Consider the following 24,443-nt stretch of genomic DNA (forward strand, 5'->3'; position numbering starts at 1 on the left):
CTGTGGGTGGGCCACCATGGGCAGAAATTCAGCACAAGAGCATGTCGTTCACTTCAGGGATTAGTGCAATGCAGAAGCTCCTGTGGTTGGGGTCTCTAAAGAACTCACGTGTGCCTCCCCAGACCAACCTCGCATATCATGATGGGGGTACTGCTACCCAAAAACAGCACCTTTCACATAAGACTCTTCCCCTGTTCCTTTAATCCCTTGTACATACACATCTACTCCCAAGGGGCCAGCTGCAGAGTGAGATGAGAGGAGTGAACGGACAGGCCATGTAGCCAAGCCTTAGTGCAAGCCAAGCCGCAGAGCTGTGCCTGATATGGGGAAGGACAGAAGCTTTAAACCAAAATGAAATTGCAGTTTGGAAATTCTGAAGTTTTGAAATGAAGTTTAAGATGTGCTTGGCTTTAATTGCTGAAAATAAAAATTATTCTCGTAAGACAACATAATCAGAAAGCGTAAAGGGTCTGCCCGAGCTATCACCATGCTGGGGAGCAATTCAGAGGGACATATTCAAAAGGCAGTGGTACAAGGAGGATAAAGCCACGTCTGACGTGCACCCATGGAACTTATATTCATGTCCAGTATACTTGCTTGCGTATTTGCCTCTATGCATAACGTTTCCTTACATACCCGCTTATCGGTTGCTAAGGTGGCAAAGGCACACACCAGGTGAACTGACTTACTCCCATGCTATGGCTGCCACCATCACCAGGTACATAAGATAATGAGCAGAGCCATCCCAGTAGCAGATCATGTGCCCATATGCAGTGTTCAGATACGGTTCACCCTAAAGAAAGCATTAAACAGAAGTACACTTTAAATAAGACCTGTAAATGCAGAACATCAGACCTGTATTGCAAGTAAAATAAAACAGCAGAAATAACTTGTGTTCATCTGCTAAGATGAAACTATTTCTTCAAAATTGGTAGGAACGTGAAAATACAACTTCATGCTGGAGCTGCCAAAACCAGGGTCTGGCCACAGAGGATGGAATTAGAGAATGCCTGGCCAATGGGCCCATGATGCATCAACATAGGTTTGTACTGTGATGCAAAGGCAGATGGCATGATAGGCAATCCCAGCTGTACGGCAAACTCATGGAGACCAAGCCAAATCTTTGACAAAAGGTGCTGGGCAGTGATCAGAGAGGTGATCAGGGATGACCCTGCTTTCCAGAGCCAGTGGCTGGCCTTAATAATTCATGCTGATCCCGTGGCTTGCTGGACTGGGCATGGCACAGCATGCATTCTCCACATACCGACACATAGGCAGGCAGGCACTGAACTCGGAGCTTCACACCCAACCCCTCCTTCTACCTTCCCAACAACCCAGTGGGATGGACAGGATTGAGTCCATTTTACAGATGAGGAAACAGAGGCTCTGAGAGATTACAAGACTTACCTAAGGTCACGTAGCTAGTATACCTAGCAGAGAACAAGAAGAGCCGTACTTCTCCTGGGCAAATGTTAATGTTATGAACACGAGATTATATGACAAACTACAGTTCCCTTTTCTAGGTGGTTACATTTCCCTTTTCTAGGTGGTTACATTTCCAGGTGGCTTCTGGAAAGTCACTGGCAATTTTCCGTGCATTTCTACTTTTGTTTTGGCCCCACCTTGTTTTCCTTTCTTCTTTCTCCCCCGCTCATGCTGTCCTGGCTTGTTTCACACTGTAAGATGCCTTAAGTCCTTTCTACAACAAGGAAGAGTGCAGATCAACCAGCCCACCAATCAGCCAAGCAAGCAGGGCTTTCTTTCAAGTTTCATGCTCCCCTGGGGCAAGGACTGCTTTGTTATTTCTCCCACAGATCAAATCAAATTAAAATCAGAGGAGCAGGAAACAGAATCAAGGTTCTGCTTCTACACCCATGCCAGGCCCACGTCCTTTCTCTCGGACTTGCTGTGACTGAAGAATACATCCGATTTATGGTTTCAGACTTCCATTGCTAACACACCTGGCTCTCTGAGCCAGTGGTGGTCTCTCCTGGTAGCTTGATGAGCATCTTTAACTGCATGGTCCACAGGCCACAGGTTCTTTGAACTCGCCTGAACTCTTAATTCATCAGCGTCTCCCCTCAACTAGCCTCTCTCTCTCTTGCTCTCTCTGTACGCGTGTGTGTGTGTGTGTGTGTGTGTGTGTGTGTGTGTGCGCAGTGGCGCAATCATTGCTCACTGCAGTCTCAACTCCTGGCCTTAAGCGATCCTCCCACCTTTGTCTCCCAAAGCACTGAGATTACAGGCATGAGCCACCAGGCCAGCCATGGCCTCTCTATATTAATGATGATACCATTCAGCTTCCCAAGGTCAAAACCACATGGTCATTTTTTCATTCCTCATTCTCCTATGCAGTCTTTCAGCAAATCTATCAACTTTATCGCTACAATGTCACCCTGGCAATACTCCCTCTTCTTCACAGCATTAGGTCTAGCCCTCAGTGTCCCTCACTGGGCCACGGCTACATTCCCAAATGGTCTCCCTACCTCTATCCCCTCCTTCCAGCCCATGACACTCCTCCTGCCAGATGAAGATTCTCAAGGCCTGGCTCTTGGCATGTTGCTCCTCTACTCTAAAACTCCCCAAAACTTGTCACAGCCTGCTGAACCAAGCCCCATCTCTCTATCACAGCTGGGTCCCCAGAGCCTGGCCCTGCAGACCTTGCCACCACAGTTACACCCCAGTCCCCGTTCTGGTACCCCATCTGCCCCAATGCTTACCACCCTTGCCAGCTCAGCCTCCAGCCCTCTCATCAGCCGCCTCCTTCATAAAACCTCCCTCCTCTGGGTGCCATGGTCCCCACTCTCCAGGTTTTCCTTCTGCCTCTTGGCCTGCCCCCAAGGTCCACTTCAGGGGCTTCTCTTCTTCTGGCCATGGTCTCTAAAGTCCCAAGCTCAGCCCTTTTCTCTCTCTACCTTCTCATAGGCAAGCCCGTCTCCTCTCAGACCTTCAGGTACCAACTGTACTCAGATGGCCCCGGACTCTCTCTGCCAGGACTGCTCCTCAGAGCTCAAGACCTGCAAAGCCTTGCCAGCATCTGAAACTCTACCTCCCCATAGAAATTCAGCCTCATCCCTGCAGATTGGTGCCCCAGTGGGAGGCACATGCTCTTTCTCCTCTCCAGTCCTCTCCAAGCCTTTGCCCAAGCTGTCCTTTCTCTCCAGAATTTCTCCTATCTCCCTGGTCCATCTGTAAATATCCATCTTCCACTGCCATGACCATTTTTTAAATGCTACAGCAGTGTCACCAACTCAATAAGCCTTCCCCGACTGTGCCCAGACTTAATTCCTCCTCCGTGTACTTCTGTGCCTGGAGTAAGTCTCTGTCACTGCACCTGGGACAATGCCATCTCCCCACCACATCAGGCAGGGAGCTCCTGGGGGGCAGGGAGCAGGTCTTCTGACCACAGAGTCCCCTTCAACAAATGTCTGCAGAAATAAATTCCTCCTCTCATCCCTCTCTGGTGTAATGTTTTTACATTACATGTTTGCAGCATTCTTGCAAATTCCAAAGCAGGAATCAGGACACTGTCTTAGGCCTCACCCTTCCCATCATTCCCAATTTGTCCCCAAGTCTTACTCATTCTAGCCACTCTGATTCTCTAAAGTTCATCCCTCTCTCTACTTCCCATGCGCTGCCTCTGCCCAGCCACATTTATGCCCCTGCTGGTCCCGAGGAATCCTCCTGACTGGTGCCCCAGCTCATGGCACGGACCCTTCCCTGCAAACCCATCCTTCCCAGAGTTACCTGTATTCTTCACTGACTTAAAATCTTCCCTCACAGACAGGATAAAACCTAAAATCCCACAGTGTACATACAAAGCTCCCCATTATTTGAACATGGATGAAGAATCTGCTTCGAGCCCTGTTCCTCATTTCCTGTGTAACCTTGAATGAGTCACTTAACCTCTCTGGGGCTGGGTTCAGCCCACCATAAAATAAGAAAATAGGACTAGCTCTCTTGAGTACCAGGCAGCTATCTAAAGCTATGATTTGGGCAGTGTGGTGAGGAGTGCCAGCCATCACAATCAAATGACTTCATCAAGTGCTTCTGTGTTTGGTACTTCACAAATTTAAGACTGACTTGGGGTTTCTGAGATAGTCATGTATTAACAGACACACAAATGCTAAATCCATTTAAGGTACCTTATTTATATTAAATACAAATAAAGGAGAAAAGCAGGTCATGTGTGGGGTCATGAGAGAAGCTATGAGAGCTGAACATTGGAGAGAATTGCCTCCCGTGATCTAACCGTCCTTTCTGCTCCACTTTCCATGTGAATAAGTGACCTAAGGCTATTATAGGAAGTCAAAGCCTGCCTATCATACCTGTTCACACTAAATGAGAGGACTTCTGGCTCAGAGTAATGTGATCTGGGTTGTGGTCTTTTGGTTGAAGCCTCATAATCACTAAGTGATCCCATACCTCTCTCAAGTAGTGTGTCATGAACCCGTCAATGATTCCATCTTGCTCCAGTCCTATGATGAGGTTCACCACGCTGGTAAATCCAAAAACTGCATACACTAGAGCAAAGAAAGCAGCAGTTTAAAAAGCAATAGCTCAGGAGGCAATTACACAAGCTTGGCATCAGCTAATAATAATGGAATGTTTTTCATGTTTTCCAGAAGATGCTGTGGACAATTATCGAGATAGACTAACAGAATACCCCTTCTACACACCCAGCTGGACCTCCACTTGTGTTTGCAGCTCTCCCCATCCCTGCCTAACTACTCTCATCAAGGCAACACTCATCACAGGAGTGGAGAATGATGGTCACCGCCGACTCAGTCACAGAAGATTCTAGCAGGCCAACTCCACCCATCCTCCACTCCCCTACAAGTGGCTGCCCAGAGCCAAACCCACATCCCACCTGGGCAGTGGGAGCAAAGCCAGTAACCGAGTGGCCAAGGAAGCATAGAAGTGACCGCTAAGTTTAAGACAATGACTCAGGCTGGGCGCAGTGGCTCGAGCCTGCATTCCCAGCACTTTGGGAGGCTGAAGCAGGCAGAACACCTGAGGTCAGGAGTTCAAAACCAGCCTGGCCAACATAGTGAAAGCCCGTCTCTACTAAAAATACCAAAATTAGCTGGGTGTGGTGGCACACGCCTGTAATCCCAACTACTCCGAAGGCTGAGACAAGAGAATCGCTTGAACCCAGGAGGTGGAGGTTGCAGTGAGGCGAGATCGCACTGCTGCACTCCAGACTGAGCGATAGAACAAGACTGTCTCAAAAAAAAAAAGACAATGACTTGACAAAGTGATTCATCTCAATGATTCCCAAGCAGGCCACCTCACAGCGTGTCCAGTGTGGTTACCCTATTCCACACAGCGTATCCTAGAGACAGACAGGTGGCAATGTGCAAGTGACAATGGCTTTCAGAAATAAGACTAGTGATGTTAAAAATGAATACAAGAGGGTATAATTGAATATGACAGAAGGAAATCTGTACCTATCAGAGAATCTTATTAGAGTTGTGAGCATCTCCTAAATGGGCTTAAAGCTACTAGCAACAAGAAATAATACTTTTTAAACAGCAGGTGATCAAATTTAATGCATGTTAGTTTGTCAAAGCTGCATTTTTAAGTTGTAACAAATTGGTGCCTTAGACTATGGGATGGGCATGAACAGTAGAAAAATCTGATGGTGAATATAAGAAAAGCTGTGAAAAAAGAAATGGAGAGGAGTGTGGGGATGGTTAATTCACAGAGAAGGGAAGGTGGCCTTGCCTGGAGTCAGCAGCCAGGAGTCCAGCACTCACCTTCTCCCCAGCAGGAACAAAAGGCCACATGTACATGAGGAGTCTGGCCTTGGGCCTGACCCTGGCCCTGAAGCTGCAGTATGCTCAAAGCTGTAGCAGACCAGGACAGAGGGCTGAGGGTACAGGAGAGAGGGTGCCCAGCCTTGAAGAGCCAGAGGGGCCAGAGCACAGGCCAGTGGAGAGAGCCAAGAAAAGGGATGTGGGCCTTGAAATCAGACAGACCCAGGTCATCTACTGACTGGCTGTAAAACCTTAGGCAAGTGACATCATTTCTGTAAGCTTCAGAGTTTCTTATATGTGGACTGGAGAAACTAGTTACTCACAATTCTTCTTTCCCACCTCACCTTTCCTAAGGCCCACTGTGGGCAGAGAATGCTCCCTATGCTGTTGCTGATGGGCTCGGCCCTATGCCTCATCTCAGCCAGTGGAATATGGGTGGGAGTAAGAGGGGGCAGCTCCAAGCCAAGGTCTTAAGAGCCACCACTTTCTTCCTACTAGCCCCACTGTGCCTCTGTATCTGCCCTGAGAAGGGCATGCCTGGGAGCTGCTGGTCCAAGAACAAGGAGTCAGAGAACAGCCCTGAAATCAACCCACAGCCTGATGCAGAGTGTCCCCAACCCACAGACCTGTGAGCAAGAAAAATAAATGTTTGTTGCTGTAGGACTTGGGGTGCATTTGATATGGAGCACTACTGAAGCAGAAACTATAGAACAAAATGCCCAGCAAGGTGCCTGGCACAGGAAGTGCTCAAAGGCCAGTAGTAGCTTGGCTGGGGCAGCATGCATGATGGAAGGGCATGGGCTTTGGGGGTCAAAAGCCACGTGACCTTTGCCACATTTCTTAGCATCTCCAAGCCAGCTGCTTCACTTTCAAGTGGAGGGATGGTGAGGATTAGGTAAAAGCCTGCTGCTAAAGTGCTCAGGGCCATACAAGGTGCACTATAGGTGCTTGTCTCTATGGCAGGTTCCATTATTTTCCTCTTCATGCATATGTGCAGACCCAGGCACCACACAGTTAAGTTCTGCACTAAGTCGGGGGGACTGCAAGTAGCAGGCTGAAGACAGGAAGCCCAGGAAGGAGCTGGCATGAGAGTCGAGGTCAGAGGTCAAAGCATGCTGGGGTTGGCAGGGTGCCTGCCTCGCCTGGCCTGGCAGTAACCCTCCACCAGGATGCCACCTGGGAGAGGGTGGAGTCCACAGCCTAAGAGGCAATAGCCAGAGGCGAGGGCCACATTATCCTGAAACACTCCTACACTTGCAACCACTGTTACCAAAAGGCTCAGAGTATTCACAACCAAGGAGGAATATGTGACTGAGGCCAAAAGTATTGTGTTATTAATCAGATACAAAAGATTTCCCTTTGTGGAGGCATACCATAGAACAGCGGGTCCCGGGGTGGTTTTCTTTTGACGAGGACACGAGCCAGCAGTGCTACCAGGAACAGGATGAGGGCAGCAACCCCTACAATAGTCCAGGAACTGCAACGACCAGAACAGGGAGGTGGTCACTATCAAAATAAACACATTGGTGCCTGGAATTTCCTGACTATTGAATGCATTCGCTCCTAGTCCTGCATAATTCATCCATAATTCTGCTTCTGCCTGCAGCTCCCAGCACTGTAGAGTTAGTGAAGTTTATCTGCACCTCTTTGGCCCATCTGGGCTGCAGCCCATGACTTTCAGGGACCGAAGCCATCAGGTCCTCCTCATTCTCCTCTTATCCTGTCTCATGTGCACAGATGACATGTCTGGAGCTCCCTCTGCCTCACCCCACCCTGATGCACAGATGACCACTGCCCCAGTGCCTCCACCTACCCACCCGTTCCTCTAACCCCTGCTCCCTCGCAGCTAACAGGTCTCACCACTGACTCTGCCACCTCCCTCAGGGCCAGTCAGAAGCCCTCAGACTGAGCTCCAAGGAATATATAGGCATTACAACTAAACATGCCTTCCAGGGGACAAGAAAGAAGTGACCTTATGTTTTGTGTATAATCAAATGGGCCAGAGAATGGGGCCAGGACATCCATGGAGGAGGAGTCTGGACTAGACCTGAGGCCAGAATGAAGATAGCCCAACACCCCAGAACCAGGACCAACAGATCAGCATCCAACCCCAAACCACAGAAACCAAGGTGAAGCTTGGTTGAGCACATCCCCTGGACGTTCTACAGGAAACGGAATGGCACCAAGGACAGCAGGGGTCAAAGACACTACTCAGTGGGGCAGCGCTAGGGCACGAGGCTTGGTAGAGTTATCAGTCAGGAAACCAGGATCCTGGTACCCATTCTGTTGCTAACTGTGTCACCCTAGGAAAGTCACATCATTGCATCCATCTGTTTATTAATTAATTCAAAAACATATCAAGGAAAAAAATGTATTGTGCACCCCTATGTGGTAGCCATTGTTGCAGGCCCTAGGAGACTGGATAAATAAGAGAAGTCCTTGCCTACATGGAGGAACCTATCTCAATGGACTCTGAGCTCTACCACCTAGGAGTTTTCCTGTAGTCCAACAGCAATACTCTCCCTCTCACACCTCCAGCATTGACAGAGTTTCCAATTCTAGACAAAATACTACCTGGCCCACTCCGATGGCTTGCTACACCAGGACCTCTTCAGCTTGGAGCAGCTACAAGCACCACTCCTCAGCTGAGACCCCTCCACACCACCACAGCCCAACATTGAGACCTTTGGATAACTATCACCATCCCTAGGAGAGAGAAAGAGAAGAATAGAAGGAGGGAGGGAAGGGGGGGACAAATAGATAATGAGTGGATGGATAGGTGGATGGATGATAGAATGAATGGATGGATGGATGATGGATGGATGAATGGATAGATAATGGATGAATGGATGGATGGATGATGGATGAATGGATAGATGATGGATGAATGGATGGATGATGGGTAAATGGGTGGATGATGGGTAAATGGATAGATGGATGATGGATGAATTGATGGATGATGGAGGATGATGGATAAATGGATGGATGGATGACGGATGGATGAATGGATAGATGATAGATGAGTGGATGGATGGATTATGGGTGAATGTATGGAGGATGGATGGATAGATGATAGATGGATCAGTTCTATGATAAGAATGAGAAGGCCAGGCACAGTGGCTCACACCTGTAATCCCAGCACTTTGGGAGGTTGAGGCAGGTGGATCACCTGAGGTCAGGAGTTTGGGACCAGTCTGGCCAACATGGCGAAACCCCATCACTACTAAAAATACAACATATTAGCCAGGCGAGGTGGCAGATGCCTGTAATCCCAGCTACTTGGGAGGCTGAGGCAGTAGAATTGCTTAAACCTGGGGGTTGGAGGCTGCAGTGAGCCGAGATTGAGCCACTACCCTCCAGCTTGGGCAACAGAGCAAGAGTCTGTCTCAAAAAATAATAATAATAAATTAATTAAATTAAAAAAAAAGAATGAGGGTGGCTGTTTCAATGTCCAGGTGAGAAACTAAAAAATAGGAGGTTTCTGGTGATTGCACATCAGTGGTTGCTCCAGGATCCTCCTGTGGGGATGAGCTGAAGAAGGAGGAAGCCAATGTGGGTCAAAAGTGTGATGCTGGGCTGAAGAATCCTGTGAGGAGGGAAGAGGTGGATGTGCTGGGTCAGCTGACAGGCATTTTAATGGTGAACAGCCTGAGACAGGTGGTGGTCGGGTGACAACTCCAGTCCTCCTACCAAGGGCCTGCACTCACTGCCAGCAGGGTCGCATGGCTGGTGCTCTTCTGGAGCAGGAGAGAGCAGTGTAAAGTGGTTCACAGCATCCTCTCATGTTCTTAGCTCCAGGAGAGGAGGGAAAAATGAAGGGAAAATAGGGCAGCAGATCATCTCTGACTCTTGGCACTGTCCCCAGAGACCCTCCTACAACAGCCAAGTGCAGGACCTGCTCACCACAGGAGAAAGAGGTCCTGCAGGGACTCGGGGACAGGTAAGGGCTGCGACTAACCCCAGGATGAGAAAGTTGCTAGTCTTGGGGGCTGGGAGGGCCTGCTGATGCCCTTTTATGGACAAACACCTACTGAGAGGGGACATGCATGGATGAGTGTGAGCAGTGTGTGTCTCAGTTAGAGAGGGAGACAGAACACGCTCAGTCCTTTCCTGGCCTCTCAATCTAATTTTCTTTTTCTGGTTTTCAGAGTTGCATAAAAGGTTTGGTGGGAAGGAAACTCGATTTAACAAAGTCAAACATACCTGAGTGCCTACAATGCACACGGCGCTGGCCTGGGCAGGACAGTACAGAGGGGTTAGATATAGCCAGGGCAGGTAAGTTCTGACCACAGGAAAGTAACTCTCGGGAGAAAGGTGCAGACGAGGGACTGAGGGAGCTCAAAGGAGACAGAGGGAAGGTCTGCAAAAGGTAGAAATGGCCATAAAGTCCAGGTGCGGCTTCAACAGTCTGCGATAGGAGGAAGGCAGCATCCTGGTCAGGGAGCAGCAGGAGTCTGGGCTAGAGGCTGGAGAGGAGGAGGAGTGGTCAAGGGGCAAAGGCAGGCTGGTGTGGCAGGAGCACTAGTGCGTGTGCTGGGACTGGGGACAGAGGCCGAGAAGCACGCCGGGGGCTGGGCAAGGGGACTTGCACGGGAGCCTTTGCCACAGTCCAGGTCAGAAAGGGCCAGTGCCAGGGAGAACTGAAAGGAGAGAACAGACACTAGAGCCCCAGGACTTGTGGGGAAGGAGACAGTAGGAGGAAGGTAGTGGAGAAAGAAGAGAGAGGAATCAAAGGCCACTGGGGTTTTAACCTGCAAGAGGACAAGAAGAATGGCTGACACTAATTATTCAAAACGCTGTGCTTGCCAATGCGCTCCATCATGCACAGCAATACATAATTCAGTCTGTATTCAGTAAATGCCATCATCATCTTCCCAGTGGCTGAGGCCAAAACGTAGGGCTCATCCTCAAATCCTCTCTTTGCTGCCATGCAGCCCTCTTCAGTAAGCCCCATCTGTTCACCTTCCAAAATACCAACTATGCCCCTCCAGTTCCTTCCCCTGCACTGCTCCATTTTCCTGCCCGACAAGCTCCATTCCCAGATCTTCCCATAGCTCAAGTGTCACCTCCTCCTAGAAGCCTTCCCCGGCCACCGGCCCCCTCCCCAGTCACCCTATTTTATTATCTTCATAGCATGTCACTATCTATGTATTATCTGTCTATCTCATTACCTGCCTCCACAACCTCTTCTGGCTTGTTCATAGCTGTGTCACCAACACTTGGAACAGTGCCAAACACACAGTAGGCACTCAATATATCTTCACTGAACTGCCCATAATGCTGTTTTTTGAGGGTCCCCCATGCCCTATATTGACAGGCATGTAATATTTGGTGGCCCGGAGCAGCTGCCTCTAGGGGATGCCTCCAGAGACTGGGTCAGACCAAGGACAAACACTGCTGGTGCCTGGTGAGCACTCAGTGTGGGTGCTGCCTGGATCAGGTGGCCCGGCAGCTAGAGAAGAGGAAGTTACCACCCTGTGTACAGACACTCCAAGGCTTGACCAGCTGAAGGGGGTTTGCAGCCTACAGACTGATGCAATTTCCTTCCCACCAACAGCTGAGAAACATAGCAGGTTACTTCCTCCTCCCTCCAGACAGCAACCAACTTCAGCAGGCACAGAGGCTGGCGCCTATCCCAACACCCGGAGACCCTCAAGCCTTCAGCTGCCCGCTGCAAGTTGGTTGGTCAGTGATCCCTGCAGTGGAGTGGGAGGCAGGGCTTCGAACCCAAGCCCTATCCCCCTCCGACAGCCTCACCCATTTCCTTCGCATTGAAGTGTTCTGCCTCTGCTGCCGGTCCCCATCCTACCCCAGCGCAGGCACTGGGAAGCACTTCTCCATTCACAACGCCCCTTCACAAAAAGATCTCCGTGGAACCTTACAATAGGACGCACACAAAGTCCACTTGACCGGAAGACCGAGGCCAGACCACACCGTCAGTGCCAAAGCCAGGCCTAGAACCCACGTCTCTGCCTGTTGGTTCCGGGCTATTTCTGCTAGTCATTCACAACAGTTTCTAAAATTAATAAGAAATGATAAGTATGCGAAAGTCCATACATGGAAACGTTCCCGTGAGATGCAAAAAGAACAAGGCACACACGAGCTGACACGGCTGGCCAGGCTCATAGTGTCCGTGTTTGTTCCGCTCCCCACCGGCCCCTGGGCCCCTCCAGGGCAGGGGTATTGACCCCTGTGTCCCCGGGCACCTGGCGCGGTGCTGGCACCACATCCCGAAATGCGCCAGCCTGGGCACTTCAGGGCCTGGCTCCAGGACCGGGCCCGTGCGACCCCTGGGACACCCCCCTCTGTCCCGCGGCGGACGGTCCCAGCCCCCTCGGGAAAGTTGCGAAGCTCCCGCCGCGCCGAACCAACTCCAGCCGCCCCTCGGCGCGACCCCCGCCGCCTCCGCTCACTCACTCGTGCTGGGCAGCCAGGTGGTTGAAGACATAGGTGACCGGGATGGCCGAGAGGGACAGCACGAAGACCCCGGTGGCCGCAGAGGCACTCATCGCAGCCGCCGCGCCGCTCGCCCTTCACCGCATCCCGCTGGGCGCCCCGCCCCAGCTTCCGGCGGCGCCCGCGCCCCCTCGGCGCTTGCCCTTCGAGGCGCCCCAGCCGCGCTCCGCGCGCCGCGCCCTCAGCGGCGTCCCCTCAGCGGTGTCCCCTCGGCGCGCCCTCCCAGCCCGCAGCCGCCCCCCGCGCCCGGCCTCGCCTCCCCGAGTGCGCAGGGCCGCGGTGCAGTCCCGGGAGGCGTCCTCGCAGTGCTTCTGCCAGGGGCGCCAGGGCTCAGCGGCGAGCGCCCGGCGGCGCCGAGGGGCGGCGACACCCCTGCGGGGGGACAGGTGCCCCTGGTTGCGCGCTCTCCGAGGGAGGGCCCGGGGCATGGCGGGAACCGGTCATCGACTAGCTGGAGAGGCGCGGGGTTGAGCTGCGGGCCCGGGGTGTCAGAGGAGGAAGGGCCCACGGGATCGTCTATGGGGGAGCCCACGGCCCAGAAGTGGGAAAGGACAAAATGCCCCGGAAACCTCGGAACCTCTCGGCTCCAGCAGCCATCCGCGGGCAGCAGGCACAGCCCCTGCACCGAGCCGGAATCCGGTTTTTAAACCCTGGCTCTCCACTCACCAGCTGTTGACTTTGGTCAAATTACTTAACCTCTCTGTCTTTTCCCTTATCTGGGAAATGGGGATAACCCACTTCATAGTGTGACCGTGGGGTTAACTGAGTTCATACCTACGGAGCGCGTTATCCTCCGCTGCTCACTATACCATCTCCTGCAATTCCTTTTTTTCTTTTCTCTCTCTCTCTTTTTTTTTTTTTAAATTGAAATGGACATAAATGCCGAGACTTTCTAAGCGACTGCAGCGCCATTCATTGCTACTCCAGGAAGCATTCCTGGAGGCCAGGTTGCCACCAGCCAGCCTGCACTGGGCCCTGCAGGATACAAAGACTGGAAGATAAGCCTCTCCCTCTGAATGATAGATGCCTACTGGTATGGAAAATATTGTGTGTCAAGTGTGCTGACTACTCGAGCTGGCTTTCTGAAGGGCAGTGAGTTCCAGGAGGAGAACAGCTCAAGCAACCGAGGGAGGTACCGGCATGTACTTACTGTCCTTACAACTTCCAGGGAATTTAAGAGACCATTTAGGTGTTTTTGCTGTTGCCATTTGAGGGGTTTATTTTTATTTTTATTTTATTTATTTATTTTTGAGACAGAGTCTCCCCCTGTCGCCCAGGCTGGAGTGCAGTGGCGCGATCTCTGTTCACTACAATCTCCACCTCCCGGGTTCACGCCATTCTCCTGCCTCAGCCTCCGGAGTAGCTGGGACTACAGGCGCCCGCCACCACACCCGGCTAATTTTTTGTATTTTTAGTAGAGACGGGGTTTCACTGTGGTCTCGATCTCCTGACCTCGTGATCCCCCGCCTCGGTGTCCCAAAGTGCTGGGATTACAGACGTGAGCCACCGTGCCTGGCCTATTTTTATTTTTTTAAGACAGAGTCTCACTCTGCAAACCAGGCTGGAGGCAGTGGAGAGATCAGGGCTCACTGCAGTCCCCACTTCCCCAGGCCAACCCATCCTCCCAGCTTAGCCTCCCTAGCTGCTGGGACTACAGTCTCACGCCACCTCTTCTTTGTAGAGGCAGGGTCTCACTGTGTTGCCCAGGCTAGTCTCAAACTCCTGGGCTTACATGATCCTCCCTCCGCGGCCTCCCAAGGTACTGGGATTACAGGTGTGAGCCACCGCACCTGGCCTCTAAAAGACCATTTGGCTCATTTTAAACATGAGGAAAATGAGCCACAAGGAGGCTAGGGCCTGCACCAGGGCCACTCCGCTTTTCAAAAGTCAGTTCTCCTAATCCCTCGTCTTAGTTCTTCTTGAAGGCTTCTCCAACTCTGAGTGCATAACGATAAAGCCTTGGCCCACACTGTGACATATCAAAAGTTTCTCCAAGAGGTGTCCTCACCTGTTACCTGCACATCACCCTCTTCCACCCCAACCTTTACCACTCTCCTTAAACTCCTGCTTCCTCCCTGACAAGAGACACCTCCTCCTATACCTCTGATCTCTCAGCCAGGTTCCCAAGCCAGCCTGTCCCTTCCATCAACACCCAACCTTGTTGGATCAATCTCACCTTCTCAGAGCTGCTCCCTCAGAGCCCACAAGAGACTCAAGTGACATGGCAAAGCTTCAAGGTATTGTGATATACATATTGGGAATTACATGATTTTTTTGTTGACAACAGTTTCTCTCTTAATGCTGAAAATATGAGTGGTCAGAATTCTTGTAGTTGGGAAGAGTTTTTCATAGGAACCTTCCCTGGCTTTTGGGATAAGTGAACCCCTCTGGTTGCCCTGGATCCTTCCCCTCAACCTAGACACATGCTCAAGTATCTTCCAATTCAGAAATCTGCTCCCTGAACCTGAGTGTCCTGTTTCTTTGTTTGTTTGTTTTGTTTTGTTTTTTGTTTGTTCATCTTTGAGACAAAGTCTCGCTCTTTCACTCAGGCTGGAGTGAAGTGGCGCGATCTTGGCTCACTGCAACCTCTGCCCTGCCCCCTGCCGGGTTCAAGCAATTCTGCCTCAGCCTCCCAGGGAACTGGGATTACAGGTGCCCACCACCATTCCCGGCTAATTTTTGTATTTTTAGTATAGATGGGGTTTCACCATGTTGGCCAGACTGGTCTCAAACTCCTGAACTCAGGCAATCCACCTGCCTCCGTCTCCCAAAGTGCTGGGATTACAGGTGTGAACCACTGCACCCAGCCCTGAGTGTCCTCTTTTGCCTACCATCTTCTCTCGTTTCTTTCTCAGACACACTCGGTTTTAATGGCCACATCTATGATGCTAGATCCCAAATAACAAGCCCTGACCTGTTATTCCCTTAGCATGGCTGCCTGGGCATCCCGGTGGCACCTCACAATGTCAGAACGGAATTCCTCATTTCCTCAAGACACACTTCTGCTTTATCTCATCTGGTGGCACCACGATTCACCCACTCACCCAAGCCAGAAGCCTGGGAGCCATCAGTTCCCACCTCTCCGGAATTCCTTTGGTTACACAATTCTACCAATGTGACATTCCAAATATCACTCAAATCTGTTTGCTCCTCCCCATCTGCACCTCCTCTTAGTTTTGGTCTATACTGCCTTTCATCTAAATATGTTCTAGTCTCCTCCCTCTGATTCCTGCCTCTGACCTCAGTTGACTCAGCTGCTGTAGAAGGCCTTACCTGACCGCCCTCCTGCACTTTGGCCTATCAAGCGCCCTGCTTTATTTGATTCAGAGTGCTTTTACTATCTAAAATTATCTGGCTCACACCTTTGTATACTGGTCTGGATCTCTCCTCCATGATAATGGAAGCTCCTCAAGATTGGGAACCTTCTCTGGCTCATTCATTGTTCCAGTCCCATCATCTAGATTAATGCCCAGTACATAGAAGTACTCAAGAAATATTTGTAGGCCAGGCACAGTAGTTCAGCCTGTAATCTCGGCACTTTGGGAGGCCGAGGCGGACAGATCACTTGAGGTCAGGAGTTTGAGACCAGCCTAGACAACATGGTAAAACCCCATCTCTACTAAAAATACAAAAATTAATCGGGCATGGTGGCATGTGCCTGTAGTCCCAGATACTCAGAAGGCTGAGGCACAAGAATCACTTGAACCCAGGAGGCGGAGGTTGCAGTGAGCAGAGATCATGCTACTGCACTGCAGCATGGGTGATAGAGCAAGACTCTGTCTCAAAAAAAAAAAAAAAAAAAAATTTGTTCAGTGAATGAATACTCTAGATCATTATTGCTCAACAGAAATATACTGTGAGCCACAAATGTGAGTCACATGTATTATTTTATTTTATTTTTATTTATTAATTTTTTATCAAGACCTACTCTCAGTCTGCTGCCCAGGCTAGAGTGCAGTGGTGTGATCTTGGCTCACTGCAGCCTCTACCTCCCTGGTTCACGCAATTCTTGTGCCTCAGCCTCCCAAGTAGCTGGGATTACAGGTGTGCGCCACCATACCTGGCTAATTTTTTGTATTTTTGGTAGAGATGGGGTTTCTCCATGTTGCCCAGGCTGGTCTTGAACTCCTGACCTCAAGTGATCTGCCCAACTCGGCTTTCCAAAGTGCTGGGATTACAGGCATGAGCCACTGCGCCCAGCCACATGTATAATTTTAAATATTCTTGTAGCCACATCAAAAAGGTTTAAAGAAACAGTAAAATTAATTTATAATATATTTTATTTAGCCCAATATATCAAAAAGATTATCATTTTAACAAGTCATCAACATGAAATATATTAATGAGATACTTCATAATCTTTTTCCATTCCGAGTCTTCAAAATCCCATGTGTGTTTGACATAGTACATCTCAACTCAGACTAGTCATATTTCAAGTGCTCAACAGCCACATGTGGCTAGTGGCTTCTGTATTGGACATGGCAGCTCTAGACCTCCTGTCATACTGACCTGGCTTCAGTTGTGCCATTTTACTATTCTAAAAATAGATATGATAATTACATCACTAATCATTTCATTTTATCAACAAACATCCTCAGAGAGTCTGCCGTGTTTCCATCATTATTCTAAGAAGTGAGCATACAAAGATGAATTACAAATTGCCCAAGAAGACCACAGACTAATATGAGAGAGAAAGACATGTAAACAATTACCATATAATGCAATAAAAATATATAAGCCAATTGCTATAGGAAACAGCAAATTTGGTCTGGAGGATCCAAGAAAAGCCTCAGAGGGAAGTGAGGCTTTAGACCAGCCTTGAAGAACAAGTAGAAGCTGGCCAAACAGACACGGAAGAGGTTGGGCCTTCCAGGCAACAGAGACACAACATGTTAAAGGCAGAAAGAAATGTGTGAGAAAGCTTGCCACTTTATGAAGTGCAAGTAATTTATGCTGGTTGGAAATACTGGGATGTCATGTGCTGGGGGGCTGGCAGGAGGTGAAGATGGAGAGAGATCAGGGGCTCAAACTCAGAGAAGATTATAAATCTTAAATGACTTGTATATGAGGCCAGGCGTGGTGGCTTATGCCTGTAATCTCAGCACTTTGGGAGGCTGAGGTGGGAGAATCACTTGAAGCCAGGAGTTGGAGACCAGCTTGGGCAACATAATGAGACCTCATCTCTACCCCGCCCCGCCAAAAAATTAGCCAGGTGTGGTAGCATGCACCTATAGTCCCAGCTACTCTGGAGGCTGAGGTGGGAGGATTACTTGAGCCCAGGAGGTCGAGGCTGCAGTGAGCCATGATTGCGCTACTGCATTCCAGCTTGGGCAACAGAATGAGACCCCATCTCTGAAAACTAAAAAAATAAACCGTATAAGTGAGAGGAAGGATGGACTTGATCAGAGTAGCATATTTAAAGCTCTGTCTGGTAGCTGGCATGGACCATGGTTTACAAGGAAGAGGGATAGGAGGCAGAAAGAATAATTAGGAGGCTCCTACAATTGTCCTGTCAAGAGAGGATGGGCCCTGAACCAAGGTAATGGCAGTGAGAGGGAAGAGGAGAAAAAGAGGACACAGGTGTGAAAGATCTGGATAGGAATTGGAGATGGCTGGGAGGAGGGCACTATAGATGATTTTGGTTGTGGACATGTTGGGTTTTCAGTACCCAGGGGCTCCCAGGAATAGCTGTCAACTGTTTGGGTACTCATCTGCGGCACCAAGAGAGGCACAAGTTACAGAGTGTTTGGGGGTCATTAGCATAGAGGTGGGGCTTAAAACAAAGGAAATGAATTCAATGTCCCAGGAAGAGGAGAGAGCCAAAGAGAATGGTGAACAGAAGCCACTTCAGAGGGTTTGGTGAGTCTTGCCACCAGCAGAACAGCCATGGGGATCTGAACTCGATAACAGAAACATCCAACAGCCCAACACTGAGACCTGCTCCCTTAGAGCCCACAAGGGACCCAAGCGACATGGCAATGTTTGAGGTATTGTGATGTATGTATCGGAGATTACATGATTTTTGTTGACAACAGTTTCTCTCGATGCTGAAAATGAGAGTGGTTGGAATGCTTGTAGTTCGGAAGAAGTTTTCACAGGAAACTTCCCTGGGTTTTGGGGTAAGTCATAAACCCAACAAATATAATCTGATTTTGTGACAATACAGTATTCTGTAGATTGAACAGTAATTCCATCAATTCTATCTCCTGTAATTCTCACAACTGCTGTCTGAAGAACATAGAGCCATTTATGGATGAAGAAACGGGCTGGGCCAGTTGCGGTGGCTCACAGCTGTAATCCCAGCACTTTGGGAGGCCGAGGCGGGCGGATCATGAGGTCAGGAGATAGAGACCATCCTAGCCAACATAGTGAAACCCCACCTCTACTAAAAATACAAAAAAAATTAGCTGGGTGTGGTGGCAGGTGCCTGTAGTCCCAGCTACCCGGGAGGCTGAGGCAGGAGAATGGCGTGAACCCGGGAGGCGGAGCTTGCAGTGAGTGAGATTGCACCCCTGCACTCCAGTCTGGGTGACAGAGCGAGACTCTGTCTCAAAAAGATGAGACAGAGAGAGAGAGAGAGAGAGAGAGAGAGAGAGAGAGAAAGAGAGAAAGAGAGAAAGAGAGAAAGAAAGAAACTGGGGCTCAAAGAAGTTAGATGACTTGCCAAATTCAAATGGCTAAGAAGACGCAGGGCAAACTGGAATTCACATCTTCTGACTTAAAGTAGCTAGACTCATGATATCACAGCTGACCCCCAGCAAAGCTCCATGCCCAGTACCTTAGACAATGGTGTTTGGACATGCTTTGATTTAATCATTTGACTCATTGCCCAGGAGACTAAGGTCTGAACTTCTGCTCAGTGTAGGTCAATTCCAAAATTATTGTTTGAAAAAGCGTTGTATATGGCTTTTTAAAAAGGCATTCAGGCTGGGTGTGGTGGGTCACACCTGTAACCCCAGCACTTTGGGAGGCCCAGGTGGGTGGATCATTTGAGGTCAGGAGTTCGAGACCAGCCTGGCCAACATGGTGAAACCCCATCTCTACTAAAAATCTAAAAATACAAAAATTAGCTGGCCATGGTGGCACACACTTGTAATCACAGCTACTTGGGAGGCCGAGGCTTGAGAATCACTTGAACCCTGGAAGCAGAGGCTGCAGTGAGCCAAGATCGTATCATTGCACACCAAACTGGGCAACAGAGCAAGAAAGACTCCGTCTCAAAAGAAAAAAAAAAAAGTCATTCAAACAATAAAGATGTTTTTTGATTTTTGTTTTCTGCTTTTTAAGGAGCATTGATCTTGCAAGCCATAAAGGCTAATATTGCAGTTGTGACAAAGCATCAAATTTGACTCCAAGCTTCCTGGAAACAAAAATAGAAACACAGAGGCTGTACAATGCCAATTACCTGAGAAAGACACAGTGTTTTATAATGCAAATTCAAACATCACTGACTTAACTGACTAATCGGGAATTAAATGCAAAGCCCCCACCTTACCACGCCTGTTTCTGCCACAGAGGGGAAGTGAAAGCAGAACTTTGAGGAGCTTGGTCACATTGAAGCAGGAACAATGGAAGAGTGGGGCTGGGCAGATTAATGATCTTCAGGAAAAGTAAAGTGGAAGTCGGCCCCGCTTTCACTCTTTAGCCCCCAGCTCCTGAACATTCACTCTCTTCCCCTCATCACATGCTTCCATTCTCCTTTTTAAAAAAATCTTTTTGATAAAAGTTGTGTTTGTGTACTTATGAAAGGCTACCTACTCTAGATGAATGTGCAAGAGGCACATTCAGATTGATCTATGGGGTGTATAGGGACAGAACAAATGATCTGAGAGAGACCAGGGCAAGGAGATGTGCTTAGTGTGTAGGTCACTAGGATCCTCTCTGAAGAAGAAATCAGGGAGGGCCCAGCCCACCCGAAAAAAAACTCTGGAAGAATCTATTGATGCATGAATCTCCCTAAGTCTTTCGACTAGGGCTGCAATTATTAACATGGGTTTGGGAGGGGGGAAGGTAAAGGTGACTGTGAGTCCAACCCCTAACACAGTGCCAGGCATACAGCAGATGCACAATTAATGTTAACTGAAGAGGGGAAAGGAGAGATGAAGAAAGAAAGCAGGGGGAAAAGAAGGGAAGGAAATTGAGAGGGAAGGAAGGAGTTCTGAAGAAAAAAGAGTGATATGAAAATAAAATGATGGGAGAGATAAAGTTAGCATGTCAAATGTTTTTCAAAGGTCTTGTGCAGTTGCCAGAGGAGGTCTGCAATTTTGTCCTGGGTTTCCTAGCAACCAAAGCAAGGAGGGAAACATAATCAGTTATAACATTCACAGTGTCCATAAGGTAAAAACAGATCCGTTGCGCAGAAAAACTCTTCCCTGGCTCCTCTTAAAGGGAACACCATGTCATATAGTTTATCCTCAGCAACACTTCTGCAATGAATATAGAATCAAATTCTGAACAATTGTCTCTCAGAACATCCTCAAGGCAGGTGATTGGCATATTGTCAAGTGCCACACAGGACACTTAAGTGGTCAAAACAATTATATACAGACAAACAACTTTCTGAAGTTCTGGCTTGTTTTCAGTGATATATTTTACAATATCTGGGAACAGGGATGAAAATACCTTCTTGGCACCCACACCATCACTTCTAGTCCAAGCCCAGGACAAACATCACCAAATGATCATTGAACTTTTTCCCGTTGAGACTGGACATTGCCTAATAATCCTTTCCAACTGTACTCATTAATAGGGTTTTCTCCCACGCCAACTTGAATCTATCTGCCAGCTCTGATCAAAGGGAATTGGTAAATATCCTTCAAGCAATGCTCTATTAATATGATTTCATATAATAAAGCTTGAATACAAATGAGGCAAGAGGGAGCGTGAAGTTATAGTGGCTGACAAGAAAGAAGAAATATTATATATTGATAGGTAAGGATAAAATGTAATGGTTTGACAAGCAAAGAAATGGATAATTTGACATTCTGTATGAAAAAGGTAAATTAGAACAAGGACTAAATCAAAACCCAATGTTGCTGTAGTATCCAGATTGTTGCTAGGTGTGTTTTTCTCATACATACACATACATGCACACACACATTTTTTTCCCTTTAGAGACAGGGTCTTGCTATGTTTGCCAGGCTGACCTTGATCTCTTGGGCTCAAGCAATCCTCCCACTTCAACCTCCTGAGTATCTGGGACTACAGGTGTGCACCACCAATCTCAGCTCTGTTTCATTTTTTAAAGAAGAAAAAACACAGTACTTGAAAACAGGAAAGGGTTCTACTAGTAGACCAGAAAATGTGAAGGATACATAGAAGATTGTGCTGTTACTTTGGGTGCCCCTAATAAACCACATCTCTCCTACCACTTGACTTTGAACTTGGCTATGTAATTTGTTTTGTCCAATGAGACATTAGGAAATGTAAGCAGAGGCTTATAAAACTGCTTGTACATTAGGGTTTAATCCTCTTAGAAAGCACCTTCGTGGAACCTAAGCCACCATGCTGTCAGGAAGCTCAACCAGCCATGTGGAAAGGCTAACATGGAGAAGAACTAAGGTCCCTGGCTGACAACCTGAATTGAGATCCCAGCCAGTAGGTATCACTAAAAATTAGCCATGGGAGGGTGTCATTATGAATCTTTCAACACCAAATAAAGCAAAACAACTGCATAATCAACCCACAGAACCATGAGAAATGATACATTTTTAAAAATGTTTTAAGCCACTAAATTTTGGGGTGGTTATGCAGCAGTAGATAACTGAAAAATACAAAACAGCAATGGAGAAAGAATAGAGGATTACGACTGAAGCACCAAAATTCTTCCTAAGGGAGATAGGTCCAAGCTCAGAGTCAACAAATGCAAAGAGTAGAAGGAGACTTTGGATGATCATTCAGGAACAACACTGAGAACAGCTCAGATAGTCAGCTCTTATCCTCTTCTCTGCATGAACATGTAATAGCTAGAAGCAATGGCTTTCATGCTCAAGATTAATCAGGAAAACTGCTTTTTAAAGAAAGTGGGCAAACTTCCTAAGGAGTGTTTTTCGTTGTTGTTGTTTTGCTTTTTAGAGACAGGGTCTTGCTATGTCACCCAGGTGGGAGTGCAGTTGTGCAATCATAGCTCACTGCAGCTTCAAATTTCTGAATTCAAGTGATCCTCCCACTTCAACCTCCAGAGTCTTGGACTACCGACTTGCACCACCACACCTGGCTAATTTTTTAATTTTTTGTAGAGATGAGATCTTGTTCTGTTGCCCAGGGTGGCTCATGGAGTGTTTGAAGCGGGGTATAGGGCTTGAGAATGAAGCAGACCCCAGTTTGAAATACTAAAGAGACCTACCCCTCAATAGAGGGTAAAGCCCCCGTGAACTACTGTGAATGTCTCTAACCTGACTGTTTGCTTCTCATCCAGACATCGTAAAAATCCTAAAAGGGGTTCTTTCTTTTGATAGGCCCCACCTACTTACAAATAACCCTCAGATGATTCTGTCAGCCAAGGAAGGGGCCTAACAGTGACTTACACATCTCTGCAAAGACACTCATGGAAACTACCATACTAATGAGCATAGTCCTTTATTCATCAACGTAAACAGAAAACCAAAGATTGCAAATATATTAGGAAAACCAACAGCATGGAAGAGAAGATCCAAGTTGGACCAATAGAAAAATTGACCTTGGAGGAAACAGGGATAGTTTAGAAAAGAAAGACTTTATAAAAATTGTGGTCACTATCTTCAGAGTAATTTGAGAAGATGCTGCATTCAAGAACTGAGAAGAGGTGACTATGGGAAAGGAACAAGCAAAGAACAAGAAAAGATTCTTGGGAATTAAAAGTGGGATTGCAATAGGGAACACTCAATAAGTGGACCAAATAATAAATTGGATACAGCAAAAGATCAAGCAGTTGACCTGGAATCAAGGAATATCAGAATGTAGAACAAGAAAAACAAAGAGACAGCAAACATAAGAGAGTGCCAAGGACAGACACAGAGATCCAGCATCTGTCTGATTAGGAAAGAACAGGGAAAATGAAAGAGAGAAAATACGCAAAGAAGTCACGGAATATTTTCTTAAGCTCAAGAAATATGTGAGTCTTTAAGACTGAAAGTGTTCACTGAACAAAATTAAGGTAAAAGGGTTAAAGTCTTAGGCATGGTGTCTGACGCCTATAATCCCAGCACTTTGGGAGGCTAAGGCAGGAGGATCACTTGAGCCCAGAGTTTCAAGACTAGCCTGGGAAATATGGTGATACTCCATCTGTACAAAAAATTTAAAAATTAGCTAGGCATGGTGTTGCACACCTGTAGTCCCAGTTACTCAGAAGCCTGAGGTTGGAGGATCGCTCAAGCCTGGGAGGTTGAGGCTGCAGTGAACTATGATTGCACTACTGCACTCCAGCCTGGGGCAACACAGTGAGACCCTGCCTCAAAAAAAAAAAATAATAATAATAATAAGATTAAACTTCCCTCACTAGCATTCCCAGTTCTCCTTACTCTATTTATTCCTTTTTTTGATAGCACTATATAATACTAGCACACTATATAATTGTCTTATGCATTATGCATATTATTTATGACCTGTCTCTCCTGCTAGAATGTAAGTTCCAGGAGGGCAGGAATCTTTTATTTGCTCCTTAATGAAGCCCAGCACCTTGAACATTGCCTTGCACCCTGAAGCCATCAGTAAAGATTTGTCAAATTAAATTAAAATCCAGACACATCTTGGCACAATTTCACAACTCCAAATATAAATGGGAAATCCTAAAATCTTGGGGATTTCCTAGAAAGAAGAAGAAACAGAACTTTCACCTGACATGAACAACATTGGATCCTGGACAACAATGAGTAATATAACATCCTCATAGTTAGCAAGGAAGAAAAGCTTGGTACAATCTAAACCCTGCCAAAGTACCAGTTATTTCTAAAGGCAATCATAGGGCATTTTCAGACATGCAAGAACTCGGAACATTTACTGTTCATATTCCTTGGATGACAAAATTATTCAAACACATTTTCCAGCAAAAATTAAAGGAGAGTCCAAGGAAAAGGACAACATGGGATACAAGAAATTGAAACCCCGAAGAAGTGAAAGAAGCCGGCAAGAGATTAACAGGATTCATCATTTTTGGATGCCCAAAAGGATTTCTTTAGAGCAACAGTTCAAATGGCATGAGGATTTACATTTATTAATATTCAATCATATTAATTGGCTCTTTTTTTCCAT

General features: G+C 47.7%; 2 protein-coding genes across 43 annotated transcripts in view; one reads left to right on the forward strand and one right to left on the reverse strand.

Moving 5' to 3' along the window:
• The window catches only part of HDGFL3 (HDGF like 3), a 105,639-nt gene extending 98,344 nt beyond the window's left edge, over positions 1-7,295 (forward strand). The window contains exon 6 of the mRNA XM_005560300.5: positions 4,626-7,295. Within this exon, the coding sequence (XP_005560357.1) occupies positions 4,626-4,658 (33 nt within the window). The 3' untranslated portion in view covers positions 4,659-7,295. The remainder of the gene's footprint in view (positions 1-4,625) is intronic.
• The window catches only part of TM6SF1 (transmembrane 6 superfamily member 1), a 56,307-nt gene extending 44,003 nt beyond the window's left edge, over positions 1-12,304 (reverse strand). For 11 of the 42 annotated variants that reach the window (XR_012415270.1, XR_012415265.1, XR_006699377.3 and 8 more), the window contains exons 1-5: positions 12,177-12,304; positions 8,334-8,465; positions 7,133-7,236; positions 4,426-4,523; positions 690-793 (exon numbers count right to left, since the gene is read on the reverse strand). Coding sequence is in view for 29 of the 42 variants with exons in the window: in XM_065548307.2 (XP_065404379.1) it covers positions 690-793; positions 4,426-4,523; positions 7,133-7,236; positions 8,334-8,465; positions 12,177-12,268 (530 nt within the window). In the remaining 13 variants the exon portion in view is untranslated. Of the gene's footprint in view, positions 1-636; positions 794-4,425; positions 4,524-7,132; positions 7,237-8,333; positions 8,466-11,516; positions 11,776-12,176 lie in introns of those variants that run through there. The other 31 variants (XR_012415273.1, XR_012415268.1, XR_012415266.1 and 28 more) reach the window with 9 other exon arrangements.
• Positions 12,305-24,443: the final 12,139 nt, after the last annotated feature.

Source organism: Macaca fascicularis, chromosome 7 (genome assembly GCF_037993035.2).
Source record: "Macaca fascicularis isolate 582-1 chromosome 7, T2T-MFA8v1.1".
NCBI classification, from domain to species: Eukaryota; Metazoa; Chordata; class Mammalia; order Primates; family Cercopithecidae; genus Macaca; species Macaca fascicularis.